At 44.2% G+C, this 24,618-nt stretch overlaps 1 protein-coding gene across 2 annotated transcripts in view; it reads right to left on the reverse strand.

Moving 5' to 3' along the window:
* The window catches only part of atp9b (ATPase phospholipid transporting 9B), a 35,967-nt gene extending 11,382 nt beyond the window's left edge, over nucleotides 1-24,585 (reverse strand). The window contains exons 1-15 of one of the 2 annotated variants that reach the window (XM_037473971.2): nucleotides 23,554-24,585; nucleotides 19,415-19,588; nucleotides 16,517-16,667; nucleotides 15,575-15,688; nucleotides 15,070-15,178; nucleotides 14,514-14,572; nucleotides 13,894-13,945; nucleotides 11,915-12,009; nucleotides 10,670-10,750; nucleotides 8,978-9,053; nucleotides 7,383-7,459; nucleotides 4,613-4,773; nucleotides 4,393-4,535; nucleotides 2,810-2,922; nucleotides 1,168-1,419 (exon numbers count right to left, since the gene is read on the reverse strand). In XM_037473971.2, coding sequence (XP_037329868.2) covers nucleotides 1,168-1,419; nucleotides 2,810-2,922; nucleotides 4,393-4,535; nucleotides 4,613-4,773; nucleotides 7,383-7,459; nucleotides 8,978-9,053; nucleotides 10,670-10,750; nucleotides 11,915-12,009; nucleotides 13,894-13,945; nucleotides 14,514-14,572; nucleotides 15,070-15,178; nucleotides 15,575-15,688; nucleotides 16,517-16,667; nucleotides 19,415-19,588; nucleotides 23,554-23,633 — 1,737 coding nt within the window. In that variant the 5' untranslated portion in view covers nucleotides 23,634-24,585. The remainder of the gene's footprint in view (nucleotides 1-1,167; nucleotides 1,420-2,809; nucleotides 2,923-4,392; nucleotides 4,536-4,612; nucleotides 4,774-7,382; nucleotides 7,460-8,977; nucleotides 9,054-10,669; nucleotides 10,751-11,914; nucleotides 12,010-13,893; nucleotides 13,946-14,513; nucleotides 14,573-15,069; nucleotides 15,179-15,574; nucleotides 15,689-16,516; nucleotides 16,668-19,414; nucleotides 19,589-23,553) is intronic. The other variant, XM_037473972.2, reaches the window with a different exon arrangement.
* Nucleotides 24,586-24,618: the final 33 nt, after the last annotated feature.

Below are 24,618 nucleotides of genomic sequence, written 5' to 3' on the forward strand. Positions count from 1 at the left end.
GAAGTATTTATTATTTTACGCATTTTTTAGGTCTTAAAAGGAGGAAATGTCCGGGTAAAAGAGGACGTCCGCTTGGTCTCGTGTTGCACTTTTTTGATGTTTGACTGTTAGGAAAGTTGTTGTCAAGCCAACACAGCTACAGGCTGCCATCTTGTCCACGCTGGTTGGAGATGAACCAGCGTGGATTGTTTTTTTTTAGCGCAAGACATTGGATGTGTGACGTGTGTGTGACAACCTGCAAAAGCGTGTGTGTCACACAACCGTGAGAGATGGCAGCCTGTAGCTGTGTTGGGTTTGACAATCAAACATCAGCAAGTGCAACACGAGACAAAGCAAGACAACAAAGTTACTGAATAGTCTGGCAGAGATATAAACATGGAACGTGACCTAAAATTTCACTCATGTGGGCCTATATATGATCAAGAGGTCAGAATGCACACAGAATAGTACCAAATAATACACACCCTATTTTCATTGTCGTTTTTCAATAAAGGGGGAATATTGGCCTTTAATTATGTGTCCATCTTTAATGTACCCAACCCACATAGCTTTAGGGTTTTTTTCCACCTCAAACCCATCTGTTAAATGATGTAATTCATAATTATGGAAATAACTATGATATAGTCTAAGACGCCTACATGGCCGTGTATAATCAATGCTATGATTTTACCATGTCGTTTTCATTCATATCTTACTGTGGGCTGATACTAATAGGAATGACATTTGTTAAGTGTTCAAAAAACTTGGCAGGAACAGGCTGGTAAAAAGGGAACCTTACAGATGATTTATTTATTACTATCATAGATAAATGTTCCAGTATCTTATTTGTGATATCGTATTGAAAGTATCGAAAGTATCGAGTATCGTAATATTTTGGCAAGTATAGTATCAAAGTCATAATTTTGGTATGGTGACAACCCTACTGGTGACATGTTGCCTTACAGATGCTCCACCAGAGGTGTTTTAACATTAAGTTGGTTAAATAAAGGACACAGACACTGGACCCCTTTCAACATGCTGATCATGAGTTGCAAGTAGAATAAGGAACTAATCTTTGGAAGCAACCTCTGAAAACCAACATTGCCGATTACCTATTTTTGAAATAAAATCAGTCCATTAAGGTTTGGATTCAGGCTGGACGGGCTGAAAACCATGTGTCGTATTTACCTCGTCGGGACTGGAGGCCTGGTAGGTGCGGTTGTCATCACTGAAGTCCTGGTCGGCCTCGGCGGACTCCGGCTCGCCGCTCACGGCGGCGTGCGACTCGTAGACGGGGGTGACATTGTGGCACAAGGCGATGGCCTTCACCGCCTCGTGGATGCGACTGCTGACGCTCTTGCGGACTTTCGGGCCCGATGTCTGGGGCTTCCGCGGCGGAGTGGAGCCACTGGTGCCGCCATTGGAGGGCTGGGAGGTCACCTGGTATAGCAACAGACGTAAATGATGCCATTGCAGATATATGTCCGAGCTGAATCAAATTTAGCACGCCACCATAGGAAAAAAAAAATGATCGTTTTATACCATCAGCATTACATCACATTGTTGGCAAATGGCTTATTTGCACGGTCTTTACAGGCAAACAAGCGCTTGCGTGTTGTGGTGCAATAGATCTAATCGCAGCCACTTCGCACCACGCGTGTGTGAAGCGTCACCAATGAGTGGTGTCACAGACTCCACCGTGCCGTTTCTGATGTGAGGACCTTTCGCGTGCTCCGCTGTTCTGACATCGGCCATCGGTTTAAGTGGGTGGTGACTGGCGAGCAGGCAACAGCCCAGCTGCGTTTGACAGGGGGGGCCGACACGCTCTATTGAAGCATTTCATTTTGGCTTATTATTGACCTTCGATCCTGCCAGAGAGGGAGGGAGGGCCGATGGAGGGTACAGTAGGGATGACAAGCTTCATCAAGAGTGACGGGAAGATCAATGAGGGATCATTCATTGGGGGGGTGGGGGGGGGGGGGGGGGGTGATAGCGGACGAGTTTACTGCCTCGACATGTCTGTGGAAACAAAGCTTTCCTAGTGAAAGAGCTGCATTAGGTAATGTTAGATTAGTCAACCACTCAAACAACATTCAAAAACTACTACTCTTATTGCTCATCAAGGAGAGCATGTTTTCTCAACGTTTTAAATACCTTATGAATCATTATGTGTATATAAAATACATTGGAGATTTAAAAAACAAATGATATTTTCTTGACTTTTATCAACAAATCCATTTACTAACTGACTAACTGCCCTAATCTGGATGGGACTAATATTCAAGAGAAGAAGAGTGTCCTGTAATCATCAAGCTGTGGTGGTGGAGAAAGGCACTGCGGCTCTGCCTCAGCTGTGCAGCTCTAAAAAGCACTAGTCATTTTTCATTAGCTGAGATTACACATACGGGTGTGGGGCAGATGGTTTCAGTGTCGACCAGCTGCTCAGAGCTGGCTGACAGCGAAACGTCGTCGTTCTGTGGAGGCTGCGGCCGGAGCTGAGCCGCGCGGCGAGCAAAACACTTACGCTTACAGCACGTGGCGTCGCTCCGTGATGAATGAGCCACGCGGGCTTCTTGCCTGGAAAACGTATCCTTAGCTAAATCTAAAAATGGATTAAACTGATCTACGGGGAGAGGCATGAATAAGCAGGAACAAATAATGCCTTTGAATTCATCCTTTGCATTTAACATCCTTAAGTGAGGCGTCATTTAAACTTTATATTATTTCATGGCAATTACTTCACTCTACAATGTCCTGCATGGTGGAAGTGTTAATGGTTAGCGGGGAAAAAACACTGATTACTTGATTGGATGGCGGCAGCTAATCTTACCTGTGCATATGACTGGACTATGTGGTTCTGGATCTCATCCATGGTGTCGGTGCCGTAGGACACCGTCCCCAGGTGCAGCCGCTTGAAGACCATTTCGTTCTGTGTCAGAGTGCCTGCAGGTTCAAAGCACCAGTTCAGAGGTCAATGAAGTAATGGCATCAAATACTACCCCACAGTTAGGGTTTCTGTTGGAGGCTAATCTCAATAAACAGGAAGCATTCATATGTATAATTTGTAGGTAAGGGGAAGGGATTTGGCTATTGGAAGACGTTCTGGTTTTCCCTTTGCAGTCTGGCTGGTACCATCCAAATGCCAGAAATGCGTAGCTTACAGCTTGTGTAACGGCCCAAGTAGGAGGATGCTACGGGGTCCTTGAAACGTTTTTAAGGATAATGGTAACGAACAAAGTAAATGGGCTAAATCAAAACAAAACAAAAAATTCGTGAATTTATGCTTTATTTCGAAAATGTAACGGCAACTTATGACAGTTTCATGAAACTGGGGACAAAGATGAAAATCGCACCGCCACAACATCAGAGCCAAAACAGAACATTCTCAAAGCTTCTCTGAAAGCGCGCACACGCACACAAGGCGCACCATTTGTCCTCAGAGGGCTGCCTACAATGCATCATGGGACCTGCAGGCTGGCGTGACTGCCTTCTCATTGACCTAATCTCATTACCGATATGGAGTGCATGTCCTCTCTGACTAACAGACAAGACACACCATTGCATACAAAAAGACTGAGCGGATGAGGAACAAACTTTGAAAACGAGGGCAACGGCCTTTAATGGATGTCTGTTGCCAGAATGAGTGCTGATAGAGCATAAAGCTGATTACAGGGCATCTACCTCCCAAAAACATTAGAGCCACAGGGTTAACCAATTCTATTGGATTGATTGTTTGTTCTTCTGTCTGTGCACTTTAACCATCAACCTGGATAAATAGGCTCTACGGCTAATCTTTCCCTACCTAGATCAGCGGGGTAAGACAAAGCAGCACGTTGGGGCCAGCGCGGGAGTTCATCACTCTGCACACGGGCTAACGTCCGCAGAGAGCAGCCATTTGTTATCAGAAAATCAGGCTATGATCGTGAATTGAAGTGGAAAGAGGATAAACTACAGCAAAATGTTTTGCATCAGATCAGATTCTAAGCTTCTTGTTCAACGGCATTAAATAGCTTGGTTATTATGGGCATTAATGATGGAGCAATACATTAGGTCTTTGAACTTGATGTATAATTTTAGTGCAGGTTACAGGGATTTGATGTACATTTTTATTGGGATTATTGTAGGTCTTCTTTATCGGCTTTTTTTAATAGTAATAGGGGAAAACTGGGTGCCGCTACAATTCTTTTGAGTGTTATTTTTTTCTAATTCTCCTAAGAAAGAGAATTCGATAGAACAACAAGATGTTCCTCCAATTCTGGCCTGGGGAAACGTGTTGTGAATGATGGAAAGCCGGGATCAAGGATTGAACGCTGTGCGAAGATGGACGATATCACAGTAGACCAACTTGACCAAACCAAAATAATGAACTTAAAGGTAGGTGTAGAGGTAATATTTTTTCTGAAGGACACTTACCTGTCTTGTCTGTCAGCAGGTAGACCAGCCGGCCGAGTTCTTCTGGGATGGTGCTGGTCCTCACCACAGTGCCGGGGATGTTTTCGTCCTTCATGATCATCCAGCCGTAGGCAGACTTCCCCATGTCCAGGTTCACACGCAAACTTCACCAAGGGAAAACAAAGCTGGAATGTATACACGAACTAATAGCAATAAAGAGGCTGAATGACGGCTACGGTACCTTATGGGGATGATGTAGGAGAAAAGCACAACAAATCTGAAGAGGTTGCGGAACCAAGGACCCACAAACCCTTGCACTGCCACCATGACAATAGACAGAACCACCTGGGCCAGAAACAGGGCCTTGGTGAGCCGGTTTAGCTCGAGGTCCAGTAAGCCCACCTGTGGGTGCAAAGGTCAAAAACATATGACAACTGAAGTTCATTTTGTTTAATTTTCTATATAGCGCCAGATTACAACAGAAGTAATTTAAGATACTTTGTTCATTAAACAGAATAAAACGTATTGTGTTATTTATCTTATGTGGTGTCAAGCATCGGGCAATGTGCGTGTGTGTGTGTAAACCTCGGGGGGGAATTCAGAGGTTGGCATGGAATTATAAAGACAATCGAGTGGGAATTAGTTTTGGTACTTTTAACACTCGCTTGAGGACTATGATGATTTTCTTTAATTGGAATCGAATCATTTGACTGGAGATTTAGAGTAAAGAGGTTTTTTTGACAGCCTACGCTGGAGAAGACTCTTTGAAAAGCTCCATCTGCTCCAAAAGCTTAACAATATGCAACACAGAAAGCCAACGAACGACATTCTTAGCTGCAGGCTTTTATCATGCAAACCATGTTTACGACATAAATACGTTTATTGGCCACAAGCTGCATTATTGTGATGCCAAAGTATTGTCCTTGAATGAGGGTCGAAGGGTCTCAGATGGATAAAGTTCCAATATTGAAATGGCTTTTTGGGAAAGAAAGAAATTACAACAAAAAAAGAGGGGGGGGGGGGTCAGAATTGGCCTTTATTTTTTGAGTGCATCTCCCAGCCAATGGAGCATGTGGGAAAAAGATGTCAAATAAAGAAGTGCCCTTCCCCTTTTCTGGCAGCGCTCACAACGGAGCCCTGTGCACAGAGAGCTTTCTTCTGACGCACCACGCTTACAAAAACAGCAGAACATAACATCTCTCCTCCCTCAAATAAAAGGAACTGGCTCTGAAAAGGAAGGGAGGGAAAAGAGGGGGGGGGTGGGCAAGTGCGTATAAAAAAAAAAAAAAAAAACAGCGAAATTCCTCCACCGCCCCAAACCCCCACCAGGCCCATTCCCCTGAGGACTGGGAGACCAGTGTGACCGATTCATCAGTTGCTGTTAAAGTCCCAGTAACAGGGTGTGCAGAAGAGGAGCGACATGGTTCATGGTTGAGCTATTGAGAAAAATAGGGGGTTTGGGTGGATTAAAATGAGTAAAATTAAGACGGAGAGCTCAGTAGGTGCCTGGAAAGCAAAGGATCCCATTCTGCGTGAACAATGGCCCGTTGAAATTTTCCAAACCCTGGCGGGGATCAGATGAAGTCATTATTCATTCAGTCAAGGGGTGGGAGGGAAAAGACTCAATTACCTCAAGCTAAAGATGCTATCAATGAATTAAAAAGTGCATTTCTTTACTCCATTCATCTTCAAGCCATTAAAATGGAAAGGAATGATTCAATCGGCATGGGTGGCTTGTATTTCTGAGGAAGAACTGCTGCCACATGAATATCCATCGGCTTCATACAGAAGAATATCGGGACCTCAGTAAGGAGTGTGTAGTTTATAAATTATGGAAGTCAACAAGTTAAATTGAAATTGACTTTATTTTCTTTTAAAACAGTCTGCGAGTCTATTGGAGAGAGTCAGTATTGGGTGCTTTGATATCTACTTCAAACAAACCCTCCTTATTGACGAGCAGCCCCTCGCCCAATGACATTGTTCGGCCTCCTTACGCGGCTGGAATGCCGAGACAAAGAGCGAATCCATGGCTGACTGTTGTGTCGGATTGATCAAGTGCGGGCATTGTCCTGGCCGGTGTCACAACAGATTATATGAGGCCAAAGCGTTGCTGCGACTTTGGCCGCACTGCATCGACTTTCCATCCCCGATCTCCAGTCTCCGTATTGGCACTTCAGACATCATCTCCTTGAAATATTGAATTCCTCTCAGCTGTCGGGTTTACACAAAACCGCGAGCAACCCCCCCCCCCCCCCCCAGTCCTGCCCGCCCGCCCGCCGCTGTTCGACCGGCCACATCAGCGTTCCTAAATAAAAGACAACGGTGTCAAAACTGTGCTGCGGCAGAGGGAGGTGTGCTGTTAGCTGCTGGCGATGATGACTTTGTGAGTATGAGGCCAGAGCGCCGCCTCCGAGATGCCACTGATGGCCGCCGCCATCCAGTCGACCCGCAGCGGTCCCGCTCAACTCTCCTTTGGGTAAAATCCTATATTTTAAAGTCAGATTTTCATCCATCTCCCCAATCTACACGACACTCAATGGGGATTCCGCGGGATTAACTTTCTGCTGAAAATGCCATTTAAATCCTCGGTTAGTTAATTTCCTTTTTGGTTAATTAGCAGCCACGTTGACCTTTTGGATGGACAGGTCCAACTTTATCTAGAAAGTCAAGGTTAAAAAAAAATACACCTCCCCAGTGTGATTGATTAGTGATTAAGAGTCCAGAGGGGGGGGAAGAGTGGCGAGATGAACAGATGTTGGCATCTCATCCACTGAAGCTCGTACAAAATAATGAAATACAACAACATTATTTAATGAAGAGGAAATCAACCACTTTCTAAATTGTGAGGATTTAAGGCCTCTTATGTGATAGTAAAAAGATGATCTTTAGGTTTTGGACTCTGGAGAAAATCCTTTTCTAGTTAAAATTGAGATAAAATTGGACCTAGCAGTGACTAAAAAGTCTCAAACAAATCACAAACCTACAAAAACAAAGCAAAAAAAGGTATTCACCTTGTTCTTGGCAAAGGATGTGTTCAGTACGCTTCTGGTCTCCTTGCCTGTGTAGATCACCACCCCGATCACCGTGCCTGCCAAGGAGACAGACAAGGAAAGTAATGCTGCTCATTAACTGACACACACACACACACACACACACACACCTTGGTGAAGCAAGATGAACTGCATGAGTGGAAACACAATAAGGCTGAGCCGAGGCCGTTGTGTCTCATTGCCACTCAGGCCGACAGACAGGAGTTTAATGCGCTTAGAGTCTCGGGGCCTTCAGCCGCCCTGTGCAAGCTCATAAAAGCTGATCAATACACTGCCATCTTTATTTGCCAATTCATTACGGTAGCCTTATTACACAGGATTAATGAGTCATTAATATTAAATGAGCTTAATGGGAGAGCAGAGGATATAATAAAAACAAAATACAGCCCCTAAAATCCCTGAACTATTAAAAAAGGCAAAATGGGCAGAAAACTAAAAAAAAGGAGGAAAGTGAAGAGCAGAGAGACACAGAGAGAGAAAGGTGATGAATGGCTCTCATCACTTCTACATCCAGAAATATGGGGCCGTGTGACAAATGGTTTGTGGCTCAGCGTGCAGAGGGGGATTCAATTAGAATATGCAAACACCCAATTCTCTGGTCACAGCTGGACCGGGGGCCCGTAAGGGAGAGAATGTGCGTGGCGATCTCGGGCCGCCCTCGAGTGCCCAGAATGCCGCTGAGAGTCTGTCGAGGAGAGGCTTGTGGAGGATAATGACATTACAGAGCAGCGATGATGTAAGGGGTCCAAGTCAGGCTTTTTAGTGAGTCTGTGTGTGTGTGTGTGTGTGTGTTTGTTCTTCTGGTCAAGGTCAGGCCAGAGGGGAGAGCAACACCGCAAATCAATGGCGTGGCCGTCGCTGAGAGCGTCACAAACACTCAACTGACACAGGCGCTGCTGTGGGGAATCGCTAAGTCGTAGCGAGGGAGGATTACCTCAGCCCTGGGTAGTCTTTGAACAAGCAAGTGGCAGAAGTATCAAATCGAACGCTTCTCGGGGTCTAATGCGGCGACTCTTTGTGGCGAGAGGACTCGAGGAATCACTTAAAATCGCCGAGCACAATGAGGAGGAGGGATTGGGATGGGTTTTGTTTCAGGTTTTAAGCCATTGGCTGCGTTTATGTGAATTTAAATGTTGCTGCTGTGATCCACGTTTACCCTGCTGTGTGACACCATGGGGTGGGGTGGTCAAATGAAACAAGGGCCCCTGTCTAGACTTGAACCACAGACGGTGGGGTTACTTCTGATCCCAGCAGCCCTAATCTTTCTACCAGTTTAACGGTCCCAGAATGACATGAACGCTTTGTGAACTGTGTGCTCTGTGATCAGAATTGCACATGGAAACAGGTGTGTGGAAACATTTTGTTGCAGAGATACAGGTAATTTAAAAGGTATTTCTTAACTGTTTATGAACTGTCTGAATGTAGTTCTGAAACCTCTAAAAGACCTACAGATGTAAACAAGACCAGCAGGAAGATTATTCGCTCTTTGTAAAAAAACGCAGACAGATGGATTTATAGCAAATGTCATTTCACGATAAAAACTGTCCTTGACTTACCAGACGCAACAACTGTGCTGGCCCAAAGCGTGTTCTCAATACTCAGACTCTCGTGGACCTGTGGGTCTGCGTCTTCCTGCGGGGGACATTCAAAAAGGAAAAGACACACATGAAAATTTATCTAAATGCTCAGATGACTTCGCTGGTGCAGAGCTCAGCCAGCTGCGTCCAGTAAGTGAGGCTTGAGCGCTTAATGTGTTTAATGATTAAAAAAAAATAGAATCCTCGACTAGGTGAGAGACGAGAGATTCCTGCTTGTAGAAATATCTAAACAGGCCCTTTTTTTCGGCTGAACTTTTGAGTGTAAAAATAAGGAAAAAGAGTTCAAGCTTCACTTTTGGACTGAATTCTATTCTGAAGGCTCTTACAATATTGTCTTTAGTTAAAAAAAGAGGATATTGCACATTCAGACGGCTCTTTAAGTGACAAACATTTTAGTATGTAGTAGTCAAAGATACTACGGCATTGAATATAATTTGCATTGCAACTGGCTGGTTTTAAATGTTGGGATCAACTGTGTATAACATAGTAGTGGGGGGGGGGGGGTTCGGAGTGTCTCTAAACCTTTCATAGGCAGGAGAAATCTAGTATCGGTGTTTTAGTAAGTTCTGACAATTTAATCCTCCGTTTTGTCGAGACGGACCACATTCTGCCAGAAAAATTAACGTTTGGATATCTGGAATCGAGGGAAAGGAGCTCAGCGGACAACACGCACGGCCCCCAAGGTGCCATTCGTTTACCAAAGCACCTGACACAGTTGTGCAGACTGCAGCAATACAGTGGTCCCTTTATCAATACTTCCCCTGGAACTGGCATGGCGATAGAGGCTTCTTTTAAAAAAAACAGTATAGAGAGGACACATAGATGAGATTTCAGTGATAAAAAGGGCCCTGGAGAGCCTCTTGTTTCACCCCCCCCCCCCCACCCCCACCCCTACTCGGCTTTACTCCTCTCTCTTAAAGAGAAATGCTTCGAAGCGGCTGGAAAGTGCAGAGTCGGGATTCCGGTTTCGGCTCAAATGACCCGCCCGATATGATAATTATGATACCTGAGCAGCCACATCCTGTCAATCCACTCGGACGCGGGAAGAGGTGCATGAAAAATAAATGACAGGTTGCAGAGCGCTCGAACGCTGTGACATCAGCGACGCACTGCGGGGCTCATAACTGCAGAGGGGGGTCCGCAGAAACAAAGCCACTATATCCTTCTCGAAGGGAGAAAAAAAAAAAGAAAAAGAAAAGAGAAACGCTGATAAATAGGAACGGTAATTTGCTGTGAATCTGTGGGAACCCTTTTTTTTCCTTTTTGCTCTCCCCCCATCCTGCTCAGACTAAAAGCACACACTATGCAAAGGAAAGCCGCGGAGGATGAATGAGCGGAGGAAGTGCTCGCTCACTAAGCCTGGTGTGTGGCCAAGAGTGAAGACGGCCCACAAAGCCTCCCATTGTACTGGAGCTCTCCTCTCTGTGGGGGCTGCACTAATCTGCTATTAATAAAAAAATAAGAATGAAAAAAAAAAAGGAGAAAAAATTCACAGAGCAACAAGCGGGACGGATGGAGCTCAGAGAGAAGCTGCTTGTGATGGAAGATGTACAAGGAACCTGATACACGTCTTCCATGTTGAACCGGTTCCCACAGAAATACTGACAGTAGTGTTTGACAGGCGGTAAAAACGTCAGCGAGCTACTGTACCCGTGTGAAGTTCCCCTCAAAGCTATGGATGTCCAGCTGAGGCCTCTGGGCGTACACGTAGGCGCTGATGGAGAACAGATCCTGGGACAAGGAGGCAGAGGGAGGCCGTGAAGGATGCAGTATCAATACATTCATATCAAACATTACCATTATTATTGCGATTTTCTTTCATACTGACAAAGATTTTAAAAAGATAAAGACAAAGATTTTTTTCTTGGTGCTGTGTAGCGCGGCAATTAAGGATTTTTTTTTTTTATTAATATGAAAAACATCCATAATAATCTTTAAAAACTCACTTTAGTTGAGAGTCAGCTAAACTACCACATTAATGCACTTGAGAATGAAAATGCGTTCCTTTAATGGTCGTCAAGTTGTCATGGAGACAAATGGAAGTGGACCTCCAGTTAAGATATAAATATATTAGATTTTCTTCATTCTCACCGCCGGTGGAAAATGGACCTGCACTCTTATTTAAGAATGACTTATTGTTGGATGCAACTGAAATGATAAATACGTGGATCAATATATATATTTTTAACAGATGCTTAAAAGAAGACAACGATACAGCGTAAACCAACATTCTTCCTCCCAACCTGTGAGAGTGCAGCGCCTGGCCTGCCAAGCACCCGACACCCTTTCGATTCTCACTCATGCTCAGATAATGTTCTCCTCCACAGGCAGAGCAGTTAAGAGAGGACGGACGAGGAGAGATTATTTTACTGAACCGCCGATGGAGCGTGGTCCTGCTCCAGCATTTTACAGCGGAAAGCTCAGACAGATCACTGCGGCTGAAGAACAAATTGGAAATATTCAGTGATTAAGAGCAGAAGAACTACGACCTTTGGGTCCGAGTCGTCTGGCAATTTGAAATGTGAGATTCCTAAGTGACTAGTCTTTCTCGTTTTAATTGGTCCAGCATTGAGGGAAACACTGTCGACAGGTATTGCATGATTGGTTGTTTATGTGTCTAACCAAGTCCTGCTCAAGGAGAAGCCTCATTTGGAAATATCTGGAGGTGATTTGTTGCTGGACGATACAACAACAATGGACTGAACTTGAATCTGAAGTATAGGGGTCTCGCCTGGAGGTAAAGGCGAGGTGCAGGACGGTCTCATCCGTGATGAGATTTCCATCGCGCTCAGGCGACTTCATTTGACGAGCAATGCTTTCAGTGACAACGGCACGCTGCCTCACAATCGCTGTGTCCGTTACCAGAGGCTCACTCAGGGCGTCACGTGTCCGTACCCCCACTGCAGGAAGCCGCTGCGTGCATCCCACAGCGACCTTCAGTTTCCAGTCCGTTTCTCCGTCCAGCTGGTCCGTCCTGATGAAGCACGAACCTGAGAAGAGACAAAACGAGGACAGAAATGCAATCGAGGCTGATGTTTTGGGCCTCTGGCCACGAAAATAGAATCACAGACACAAAAAAAGCTGCCTCACAATCATTTAAATGTGGGATAGGAAAATAAAGTTGGGTCAACTTTTGGAGAAACGCAATATGACGTCAGTGTAGAGGCCAATCACATAAGCAGCCAGTCAAAAGGGAGCAACCGGATGATTTAAGTGAAACACCCACAATCGCCGCACAGCCCGGCGCTAATCGACGCAACTCTTCACGGGGTGCGAAAGCAGCCTCGGGGTGAATGCTAAACGTGCAGCTTATAAGAATCACGCAAAGCGAAATGACTCCATAGACACCAGACGGTGTCAGGCTGCAGCAGCAAAAACCCAAAATGCTTTAAAATAAATTGTTAGAGGATCACAATGCTTTCATCTTTTACAATTTGTCTCCCTCTAAATCTAAGCCATTTGTTTGGCTGCATCACATAAATAAATGCCGCACATCCTAAAACAATTTAAACACATTTGTCGTTAAAAAAGCCGTTATTGTAATTATGTAAGTGGTGTAAGCAGCATGACAAATAGCAACAGCAGCTTAGAGCCGCAGCAGAGACACCGCACGGCCCGATGAACGCTGAGCACTCGTGACCCGTATTGATCCCAGGTATTATTACATATGAAACTGATAGATGAGAGCAGCTATTTGACAGAGAGGGTAAAGGGCAGCTATAAACCAGGGTTAACTGTGATGGAAAACATTAACACGAGGAGGGTGAACCAGGACTCCCTTGTGAGGCAATGGCACTCGCACAGCATCACTAAGAAGTGTGTGTGTGTGCATGCGTGTGTGCGCGCTTCTGTACAAGTATCTGAAAGACAAAGTCCATGTGACCGTATGTGTGAAAGATAAAGATGTGTTTATCTTTGGTTGTGTGTGTGTGTGTGTGTGTATTAAAGGCATTAAGACATCAACAACTCCCTGTCAAGCATATTGACACATCGAAGATTGATGGAAACAATGTCCTCAGAACATTTCCTCCCAATGACCCTTAGATCTGGTGCAGCTCATTGATTCATTGGAATTTGCATCATCACTCACAAAAAAATGATGAAACATGATGATGTCAAAAGACTGGAAATGTGGAGGAGAAATGTCAGATTTCTTATCTGAATGGACAGTTTGTTAAAGTACAGGCATTCGGTCCGTTTATCAGATTTTTTTTTCTGCATTACTCTTTATTGCAACGCTTTAACAATGTTCCCACAATGGGAAGTTTGATCATTTATTTTTTTGATTGTAGTTGGTTTGTATGTGCTACGTTTCATTTAACGTTCCACAACCCCCATTTTAGAGAAGCATTGGCTCATAACAACGTACTGCTGTGGACGGCTAAAGACAGAATAACGTCAGCTTGAGTGCACACCTGACCGAGAGAATTGTCCCTGCTTTGATTCCCCCCGACAGCTTGCAACAGGGAAGTGAAGCAGTTATCAGCGTTCTTGTTTTGGTCACTTCAAGGTGACAGAATGTGGATGTTGCTGCTGGCCGTTGGATTTTTTTTTTTTTTTAACTTTGGGGTTTCAAACGCTTAGTTCAACAGAGTCACACAGTAACACAAAAAAGGACCTGGTGACCACGGTGTTCTGTGAGGTGAATATCAAGTTGTGTTTTGATAACCGCCCCGCTCCCGCTCTGGTACTCTTGTCCGTTTCTGTAAACTGGGGCGTGTTGACCTCCATCTATTGTAGGGAGACTATGGATCGGTTACAGTCAATCAGAACAATCCTGATATCCTGCAGGAGTTTCGCTGATCAGGGAAATGTCTTTTCAGTGCCGTGCTGCTTCACAATCATGAAGTTACACCAACAGATCGCCTGCTCACCATTTTTCTCTGATGTTCTCAGGAATATCATGTCTGCAGGAATCCTTTGGTTCTAAAAAAAAAAAAAAAAAAGTGCAAATGGCGCTGTGTTACTGAGCACTGTGACAGATGCCAGATGAATCTTTCTGAATAATTAAACAAGGTCAACAACTTGAACAGAGGGCTTAGCACAAGGATGAAGGATACACAGTAATGGAAGTTAGGCAGCAGCTACATTTCACGTTGGCTGAGATGAAACTAAAGAATCTCTTGAGTTGTATAGTGTCAAAGGTGCATTATTGGTTTCAGTCATGAAAATAAAAACCCCTGATCAACACTGGGACAGAAACCAGAGAAGCTTGGGAAGGTAGGCACTAATTTGCTTTCGTGTGCCAAATATCTGCCAACAGAACGGCTCAGTTTGGTCAGTCACATCACACTTGAACATCAGTGATGCAAATTAAGTTTAATGTGAAAGCGGAACTTAACTCTTTGCCTCGTTTAAACAACAGCCTTTTCTTAAGTAGACTGTATTCAACTGTAGTTTAATAAACACTATTCACACATAAGTGCTTCACAAGGACAGAAAACTAATCTTTTTACAATCATTGCCTGCACAGATCACATCACATCACATTTACCTTTTCAACGATGATGAGGTCCCCAACTTGTATGTCTGAACTCTTCACTTGAATTTTACCTAAAGATTTAAAAGACAGGTTGAATAATAGCAACTTCACATCAGAATTACTTATCTTGAGTACATGCTGTGAGTTTTTTTAAAAACTCTAAAATTGAATATTGGTGTCGATTTCCAGGCACTTGAAAATGACGCTGACTCTCAAAAACACAACCTACTTTCTGCCATTTCTCCCTCCCCTTCTAACAGATTGATTATCTGCAGCATGATAACGTAACACCCCTCCGTTTTCACCTCTGCACAAAAACATTCGCACACAGTCACTCTCAATTATATTCTTCTTCTTCTTCTTCTTATTTTGTGCTGACGAGCACACACAACTTTCAATGCACATGCACATGGAGAGTGTGTAATGCTACATGCTCAGCCCTGGTCACAGATACCACACGAGGGGATTTCACCACACATTTAACAAAAGGGACAGCTCTGAGCCTTGAAGATCGATGATGGTGCTGCAGCGAGCGCTGGATGCAGTGGAGGTCGTCTCCTGACCTCACCTCGCACCGTGAGCTTGCTGTAGAGTTGAGAGTTCATCTCTTTGTCCCGTTGGTAACGTCGCACCTCGTCCACGGCTTCTCGCATTATTGTAACGGCCAACACGAAGCCCTGGGTGACAAACACACAACAACAACCAGATCAACATGTTGAAAGGACAGAGAACGCATACATATTTCTTTCAGGACTGTGACCACTAAGGTTTAACAGTGCAACGGTCGCGTGTGACGAGTTTGACATTTAAAAAATTAAGCACTAAATAAAACAATTCAGTCTTTCCTCGTACATTTTCTTCTATTGGTTCAATCAGGACGACTAAACAGTCTAATGTACAAATAAGCAGGTGCTCATTTGCTTTAAGGAAATGACAGAATCAGGTAATAGTTAAGGATTAATCAATCAACAATTGTTTCACCTCTAGCTGGCTTACTGCTGCATGTTGATATTAATTTGAGACCAAATCAATTACCAACATCCGTTACAGTGTGAAAACTCAAGTGCATTTACCAGAGGCGCCCAGTACGTGTACAAGTATCCAATCTTCAGAGACGGCACAAACTGGGAGCAGGCCACCACCAGGAAGTAGAGATTGAGGAAGAACTTGAACTGCTGGTAGAGAACCTGAGAGGGGAGCAGAAGACAACGATATAATGGAAACTCAGGGAGCTCCTTTCCCAAAGGGCATCCGGGGTCACGTGATGCAGTCGGTGCCTCGATCGGCAGAATAAACAGACAAAACAGCACCGCGAATGAAGAGGGAAAGCCGGCCAACTTTCTCAGATCACACGTACCAAAGTGCCCCCCCCCCCCCCCCCCCCGCGGCTAACGCGCTATCGATCACGGAGCATCCTTTAGCATTCAATTCATCTAAGGTCAGATTTTGAATAATGTTTGCAATAATGAGAGCCTCGCGTCCCGTCACAGATTATCCGTCGCATGGCGATCAATTGACGGCGCACTGCGGTTAATGAACCCCCTTGACCTTTGGGAGGGAAAAATGCACACTGCGGAACCTAATTTGTGTGTACTTAATAATTCATCGCGGTGGGAGAAAAACAGAGCCGCCGTGTTCACCGTCGATGGGAAAAATCTGCGTCTCTGACAGACAGTTGACATTTTCCGGCCCAGGCCAATGGCGACGCCTCTTAATCATGGAACCATCGGCTCTTCTATTAAAGCAAGTCTGATGGATCTCTAATGTTCGCCGCAGACGCTCAAAGACTCTAAAGACAGCGCAGTTAGAAGCAGCACAAGCTACTGTGCCACACATTCTGTTCCTCCGGGGCACATTTCAGCTGGAAGGGACAAAGCGCCACTGTGGGGACCGTAAAAGTTAATAACATTTGGAACATTGACTCAAATAAGAAAAGCCACATCATCTGTGTGTGGAGAGCATTCAAAGCGCCTCACGGTCCAGAGTGAATGGTGAATGGATGAAATCAGACTCACCCCAGGCACAAAGGTGAAGATGTTGTACTTCTGGTTTTTGATGGCGTTTTTGGGGTACTTCTCCTCGCATTTCTCGGGGCAGCCGAGCCAAACCGTCCTCGCCTTCAGCTCCTTCCTCCTCCGACAGCAGCGGGCCAGGCAGTCGCAGCAGCTGAGAGGACGACACCGAAATGATCCGCTGGAGACCTGCCGCTGAACTACTACTACACGCAACTACTTTCTACATCAGTGGATTCAATATTTGTTCTGGAACGTATCCAGGTACAAATGATCATTACTTGGGGAGACCTTTAAGTGGCTTGTTTTGTGGATTCGAGAGTCCACCAAACACCAAGCCAGTCCTCCGTTTGTGACTGGAGGCCAACTTGTGAAGGGGTTTACTTTTTTGCTCTTTGTTTATTTGCATTAGAAATTAATGTTCGATCGATCCAAACTAACAAATCGTCATTCAGGGGTTATTTCGGGAACGCTTTACATCCGTTTATTGCGATGAAATCACGGCGAAATCTGTCAATTTCGGCTTCATGCCGCCGCAGTGAACAACGTGTCGTTGTTATCCGGGACTTCGACAACAGCTCCAAAGCAGCCATATTGGATTTTTTGGCAATATAGTATTTTAATGATGGAAGAACAGGAGGATGGGAAGAAGTGGCTGGTACATCGCATCCGCGAAGTATTCACTGCGCTTCGCTTCACTTCCTCTCAATTATGTCATGTCACCGCCTCATTCTACAATGGATTAACTTTTTGTTTGGTTTTGCTGAACCTCTAAAAGTACCATCAGATTGGATGGGGAGCGCCGTCCTGAGCCGTCGCAGGAGGTCCAGAGCGCTTTGGAGCAGGTGTTTATCCAGGATTCATCTTTCTGACATTTTTCCTTCTGCCCACTCTACCATACAGGCCTGATTTGGACTTCTGCAGAGATAGTTGTCCTTCTGGAAGGTTCTCCTCTCTTCATAGAGCAGAGTGACTGTCATAGTGACCATCGGGTTCATGGTCACCTCCCTGACTAAGGCCCTTCTCCACCCGGTTGCTCAGTTTGGCAGGACGGCCAGTTCTCAGAAGAGTCCTGGTGGCTCCAGACTTCCTCCATTTCCACATGATGGAGGCCACTGTGCTCATTGCACACAATGGTAGATGTGCCTTTCTAAATCATGCCCAATCAGCTGAATATAGCAGGTTGGAGTCCAATCAAGTTGTAGAAACATCTCAAGGATGATCAGTGGAAACCGGATGCACCTGAGCTCAATTTTGGAATTAGGCTGTAACCAAAATGTGGAAGAAGTGAAGTGCAGCGAATACTTCAGATGCACTGCAGATACAAGGAGGAAAGTCCCTCCTCCTATTCGGCAGGACTAGTGTGAGTGACTTTCAACAGACCCTTTTATTTTTTTTTATTTTTTTTACAGCATCAGTGTTAATTATATCGCAAGCTTTTTGTAACACACCTTCATTAAGAATATATTTGCTTATAGGCCTTTAAATGATCCGAAAAGGTTAGTTTCTCTCCAGGAGGGAATTCCCTTGCTGACGCTCTGGCAGTTTGAGAGCCGAGGTATCCGGTACAACCTTTAGAACCACACATGCTGTGCGTGTGTGTGTGTGTGTGTGTGTGTGTGTGTGCGCGCTCAGACAAATTATACTGCTTGGAAGAATGCAAGGGCTTTGTTGATTTGTTCTCATGTTGACGGGAACCTGCAAAGAACACTAGTGCTATTATTGTTAGACTATAAAAGTCAGAAGAAGAGAAGAGATTGTGGGTTGACATTTACTTTTTTTCAAAAGTATTTGACTTTCTAACAACCTGCTAATGACTACATTGGGGCTTATCTAGCATATCTAATATCAAACGCAAACAGACAAAGCTGCAGGGTGGGTGTAAATTACGACGAGAGCGGCTGCGAGTGTGACCCGAGCTGGCACCTGAGCGGCGGGCGGGGCGGGGCGGGGACGGCGTCGGTGTATACCGTCATGCCGATCGACTTGGCTTCTCCACTTTTTAAGCAAGTTGGCAAAACATAAAGCTAAATAAATCAACTTTGGTAGAGAAAAAAAAAAAAAAATAAAGTCTTGTTTGCGTTGGCCTCGATGCGCTCTGCCTCTGTGCGCGCCTGGTCCAGTTTCCTAAGGGCAACCTATTTGAGGAAATGAATGCTATTCCAATAATATGCCATTTGAACAGTCGGGGCTTATTCAGCGTGAATTATTTGTGTTTTATAATCCCACACTAAGCACACATAAAATTACTGGAAAGCATCAAACTGGTCAGCTGTGAAAAATCCGTTTTGTTCATTAGGGAGGAGGGGGGGGGAATCAATATGCAGTTTCAACCGGAGACACACCACTAACGACGGGAAGGCACAGAAAATGGAATATTCTATGAAATTCCTACATCAGTAAATGCTGCTTTGTTGATTTGGTTCGCTGCTGCGCAAACATTTGTTTATTAATGTCACACGTTATTGTTCCGGCGTGAACAAACACACTCCCCCCCCCGAAAGGAGCCCCTTTAGAGGGCAAAACCTGTCAAATGAATCATTAGCTGGATAAAACCCGCTCCGTCGTGTTTGAGCTGAAAATCTTTTTGGGGTTGATGGTGCGCATCAGGAAAAAACACGGCCTTATCCTTTCTCTATGCTTCACGCACAACTACCGGCGCGTTTGAAATCCACACTGATGGCCAACGAGCGCTGACCGACATTATACACACACACTGCGCACACATTTACAGAAGGACAAAACAGACAACTTTCAGAGCAGTTAAAAGGGAGGAACAGTAACTGATGATGTGACTTTGCAGCGCAGCAGTGGGATTTATTACAGGGGAGCAGTATTTGTGCGTGAAGTTGTCTTGGAAACTACCTGACCTAGCAACCATTCATATATGCGTAGAAATACCTTCCACAGAGGACTTTCCACCCTCCCAAGAGGAACCAGCCGAGGCCCCTTGGTCTTTGGTTGACTCTGGCCCGGGGCAGCGTCTGGTAGTCGCTCTCATCGTTCTCAAAGCCTTCCTCCGACATCATCAGAGGCATCTCGTCCAGGTTAGAGGGCTCATCTTCTACGGAGTATCTGTGAGGACAGAGGGCCGTCAGACATGAAGACGCTCACCCTGGACTTGACATGGATTGTGTCCAGATGGACAGTTTTAATGCAGACGGCACTGTTGCAGCTTTATACCCCCCCCCACCCAAAAATATTAAAAAATGGTATAAAGCACATTGAGAGACAACGTGCACTTGTCTCATGATTAGCAGTAATATTTCTACAGGCAAAACTAAACTTCTAATCTACAAATGGCTAGTCCCAAACCAATTTCTTTTTTAATAGACACTTTCTTAGATTACTGTCAAAGTTGATCACACCGATCGAGCACAACAATACATTTTAGATACCAGAACATCAACATTCAAATATGACATATTGCAATGGACAACATTAAAAGAAAACTCAGATCCAGCCATGTTTATAGTGCATGTCACTAAGTATGTTAGGCGCACACTCTCATGGAAACAAATCACAGGGGAACCTTTACTTTTTGTATGATATCAGTCCTCTGGCTTGTTTAAAAAGTTGAAGAAGTTCTGATTTTACTGGTTAAAATATCACAAAAAATACAGATGATTAATGCCACAGAGCTGTGGATTTATTATCTAGTTCGACAATTTTTTCACAGAGAAATATTGCCATATTGACAACTTTTTGCGTGAAGGAGTGATCTCTCTCACGTCTTTCTAATCTCAGTTGCAGTAAAGACGGTGCACAATGTGAGGAACGGCTATTGATTGACACATATGCATCAATCATATGGGTATCATGGGTATCATATGTGTATATATATATATATATATATATATATATATATATATATACACTCACCGGCCACTTTATTAGGTACCCCATGCTAGTAACGGGTTGGACCCCCTTTTGCCTTCAGAACTGCCTCAATTCTTCGTGGCATAAATTCAACAAGGTGCTGGAAGCATTCCTCAGGGAGTTTGGTCCATATTGACATGATGGCATCACACAGTTGCCGCAGATTTGTCGGCTGCACATCCATGATGCGAATCTCCCGTTCCACCACATCCCAAAGATGCTCTATTGGATTGAGATCTGGTGATTGTGGAGGCCATTTGAGTACAGCGAACTCATTGTCATGTTCAAGAAACCAGTCTGAGATGATTCCAGCTTTATGACATGGCGCATTATCCTGCTGAAAGTAGCCATCAGAAGTTGGGTACATTGTGGTCATAAAGGGATGGACATGGTCAGCAACAATACTCAGGTAGGCTGTGGCGTTGCAACGATGCTCAATTGGTACCAAGGGGCCCAAAGAGTGCCAAGAAAATATTCCCCACACCATGACACCACCACCACCAGCCTGAACCATTGATACAAGGCAGGATGGATCCATGCTTTCATGTTGTAGACGCCAAATTCTGACCCTACCATCCGAATGTCGCAGCAGAAATCGAGACTCATCAGACCAGGCAACGTTTTTCCAATCTTCTATTGTCCAATTTCGATGAGCTTGTGCAAATTGTAGCCTCAGTTTCCTGTTCTTAGCTGAAAGGAGTGGCACCCGGTGTGGTCTTCTGCTGCTGTAGCCCATCTGCCTCAAAGTTCGACGTACTGTGCGTTCAGAGATGCTCTTATGCCCACCTTGGTTGTAACGGGTGGTTATTTGAGTCACTGTTGCCCTTCTATCAGCTCGAACCAGTCTGGCCATTCTCCTCTGACCTCTGGCATCAACAAGGCATTTCCGCCCACAGAACTGCCGCTCACTGGATGTTTTTTCTTTTTCGGACCATTCTCTGTAAACCCTAGAGATGGTTGTGCGTGAAAATCCCAGTAGATTAGCAGTTTCTGAAATACTCAGACCAGCCCTTCTGGCACCAACAATCATGCCACGTTCAAAGTCACTCAAATCACCTTTCTTCCCCATACTGATGCTCGGTTTGAACTGCAGGAGATTGTCTTGACAATGTCTACATGCCTAAATGCACTGAGTTGCCGCCATGTGATTGTATGCTTAGAAATTAAGTGTTAACGAGCAGTTGGACAGGTGTACCTAATAAAGTGGCCGGTGAGTGTATATATACATATATATATATATCGGTGTAGTCCAGAGCCAAACTTACTCCAATGTTATAAATAATTTGAATTTTGACTTTGACCTTAATTTACAGACTGCTAGAAGGAAAACAATGGGGTAGGCTTTCCGAAATAAAATCTAAATTTGGAAAAGCCTGGAATAAAAGCAGACTGAAAGGTTACTCCGCTTTACATGAATGAGTCTCATTTACCTACAAAAAAAATCATTGACGTGAGAACAAGCAGAAGACTACGTGCTAAAGATCAACCTGAAGCAGAGGCTTGTGAGTTTAGCAGGAGAACCAGAAGGATAAGGGGACCGTAGTCATTAACAGGAGAGTGAGAGGGAACACTGCGCTGGTGGTTAAGCTGATTTACTTTGTTTCTGGCACACATTTATACAAACATGTATAACTTTATCCAATCTTACAGTGCAATGCATTACAGGCAAAAAGATCGCTCAACACAGTCAATGCCAACCAATGCACAGCAACAAATTGCACCAAGCAAAACAAACTCCCACTGACATTAACAGTAAAAGAGGTATGTGGTCATTACTACAGTTGACATGCAGAAAAAAATATTTGCAAGGTTCAATTTCAGAGGGTAATCCTCTAGAGCAGAACAAGACAGCGCTGTCACTTAATCTCAACTCGCTCTGTAAACTTCCGCCATGATAATAATGGATCTCACGCAGAGAAGCTGTCTCGATGCTGACACTTATATCTGCCGGTCTCGAGGCAGGCGGTGTAGAGATTGAGTTAATGTGTCACTACATAAACCTACATGTGTTCCATTGTAAAGAGAGAGAGCTGCAAATAAGGAAAATCCATTCGGTCTTCTCTCAAACAAAACACATCGAGACACGGCCGCAAGACAAAAGAACAGCTTATATACAAGAGAAGAGAATATAGGAGAGAATTGGTGGAATATTAAAAAAAAATACAAGACAGAGAAGGGATGACACTTACTGGACTTTGGTGAGAAACCCCAAAATCGATCCCTGTGCTTGAGACAACCACTAACGCTCCATCACTGCTTTGTGGACACATTGCTGGGCCTTGACCACAGGATAAGATGAATAGTCATAGCGTGTGTCACAACAGGACTCCCACGTCTGCTTACATAACACAACTCTAAATGCAGTGAAAACGTGGGATGCTTTGTACCAAAAATAAAACTAAGCATGAGTGTTGCCAACAATTGTTTCCTGTGCCAGAGGAAAATCTTTAATAGTGTGGCTTAACCAGCATCAGGACCACTACTCCCAGCAGTCTGTAGTAAGGGCATCTACGGTGGTGTGGTCAGTGCTCACCTGGACCCCATTACATCTAACAAACATCTTAATACTGAGATGGGCTGCCATTTCAACCTATCAACTTACACTTTGAGGTAAATGAGGAACTCACTGCTAGGTCAGAAAGTAACAAGTCATGCAAATAGCCGACTTACTTTCCATTCCTGACCCTGAGAGCTTTATTAGATCATCTTCGTTCGGTCTGGACAAAATGAACAAGCCGTGTGTCTAACAACACTTTTTTTTTAAGCATGTGACGAAGTTGGTTGACACAAACAAGAGATCATGTGACTGTATTAAATGCCAGGAAGGGACCGAGCAGTGTTGTGATCAGAAGACATGCCACTAACTAACGCCCACTGGTACGTTATAGAGTTTGTGGTGTTTACCCGGATCAAATGTTAACTATTGTTGAGCTCTACGGGCGACGGGGCGAGCGGGACAAACACCTGTCAAACGTGAGAATGTGAAAGAGTGGTCCCACCGGCTGTTAGCTTAAAGCAGCACAAGCTAACAGCCGCGACCCGAAGACAAACACGATAACCGCCCGCGAGCGAGCAAGGCGGCGAAATGTGAACATTTTAGATAAACGTTAGGGTCCTCAGGAGGCAACCAGAGAAAACAGCCCGGCTAACCCCCTCCATACCTTGAAAGTCTGGCGGAGTGGTAATACGGTATTCGCTTCGAGTTCTTCCGTACTGGATTTAACGGGATGCTGTCAGCCATCTTGGCTGGGCAGTATACATCCTGACGTCACGTTAAAAAAAATGTTTAGGACGTAAGATGCGTTCGAAAACTGTGAAACTATCAGTACAACTGAGAATACTGGGATGCGAGGATTACTATTAAAAAGATAAATAACGTATTTTACTTGTAATCTTCATTACTCTGTCACCACAAGGCAACATAACACTAGTATAGAAAAAACCTTATGTTCTTACCAAAAGTTGCCGTTGCACTGGGAGTATCTCACTTTCCGGGAGACACCGAATGCAGCATTTACCCATTGAAAATAAAAGACGAGAAGATATTTTATTTGCTGGATGCTAATCGTGAGATTATTTTTTTTTTAAACCCACCCTTATTTAAAAAAATACGTCTAAAGCTGACCACATTGTCCTACTTTGTGTATTTTTCATTTAGTAACAAATCAAATGAAACAATTATTTGCCCATTGAGTTTTTTCATCAGTGTGTCTCCTAAAAACAGCAACAGAAACAGCCATTTCCGAATTAATCTTAAAAACCTAGACTGAATCTAAATTTACACGGTGAGGATGAGAAAATCCCCAGGATCCATTTTGCGCTGGAGAGGTACAGCCTGTGCAGGTGTTTAAATGATAACATTTGAGGATATTAATATTTAAAGAAAAAACAGTTATGCAAAATCGATTCATGCTTCTGCAAAATGAACACTGCACTCAAAATTAGTATTGTAATTAAAAGTGGTAATACTAATGCTGCAGGCCTACAACAAGAACATAGACGATAACCAATACACAACAAAAAAAAATGGATCTTGTATCTTAGTTGACCGCTCCTGTTCAACTTCATGCAGAAGTTATTCGCAGAAAAACAAATGACTTTCATGAAGCTCAAACCCGAGAAGTAAAGCTTGCAAAACCAGTCAAAGCTAAATTAAAAGAGTCTAGTGTAACTTTGTATGCAAAAATAATGACCGAGACATCTCTTTTCAGTGTTTACACAGAGTA

Source organism: Pungitius pungitius, chromosome 17, assembly GCF_949316345.1.
Source record: "Pungitius pungitius chromosome 17, fPunPun2.1, whole genome shotgun sequence".
Classification (NCBI taxonomy): Eukaryota; Metazoa; Chordata; class Actinopteri; order Perciformes; family Gasterosteidae; genus Pungitius; species Pungitius pungitius.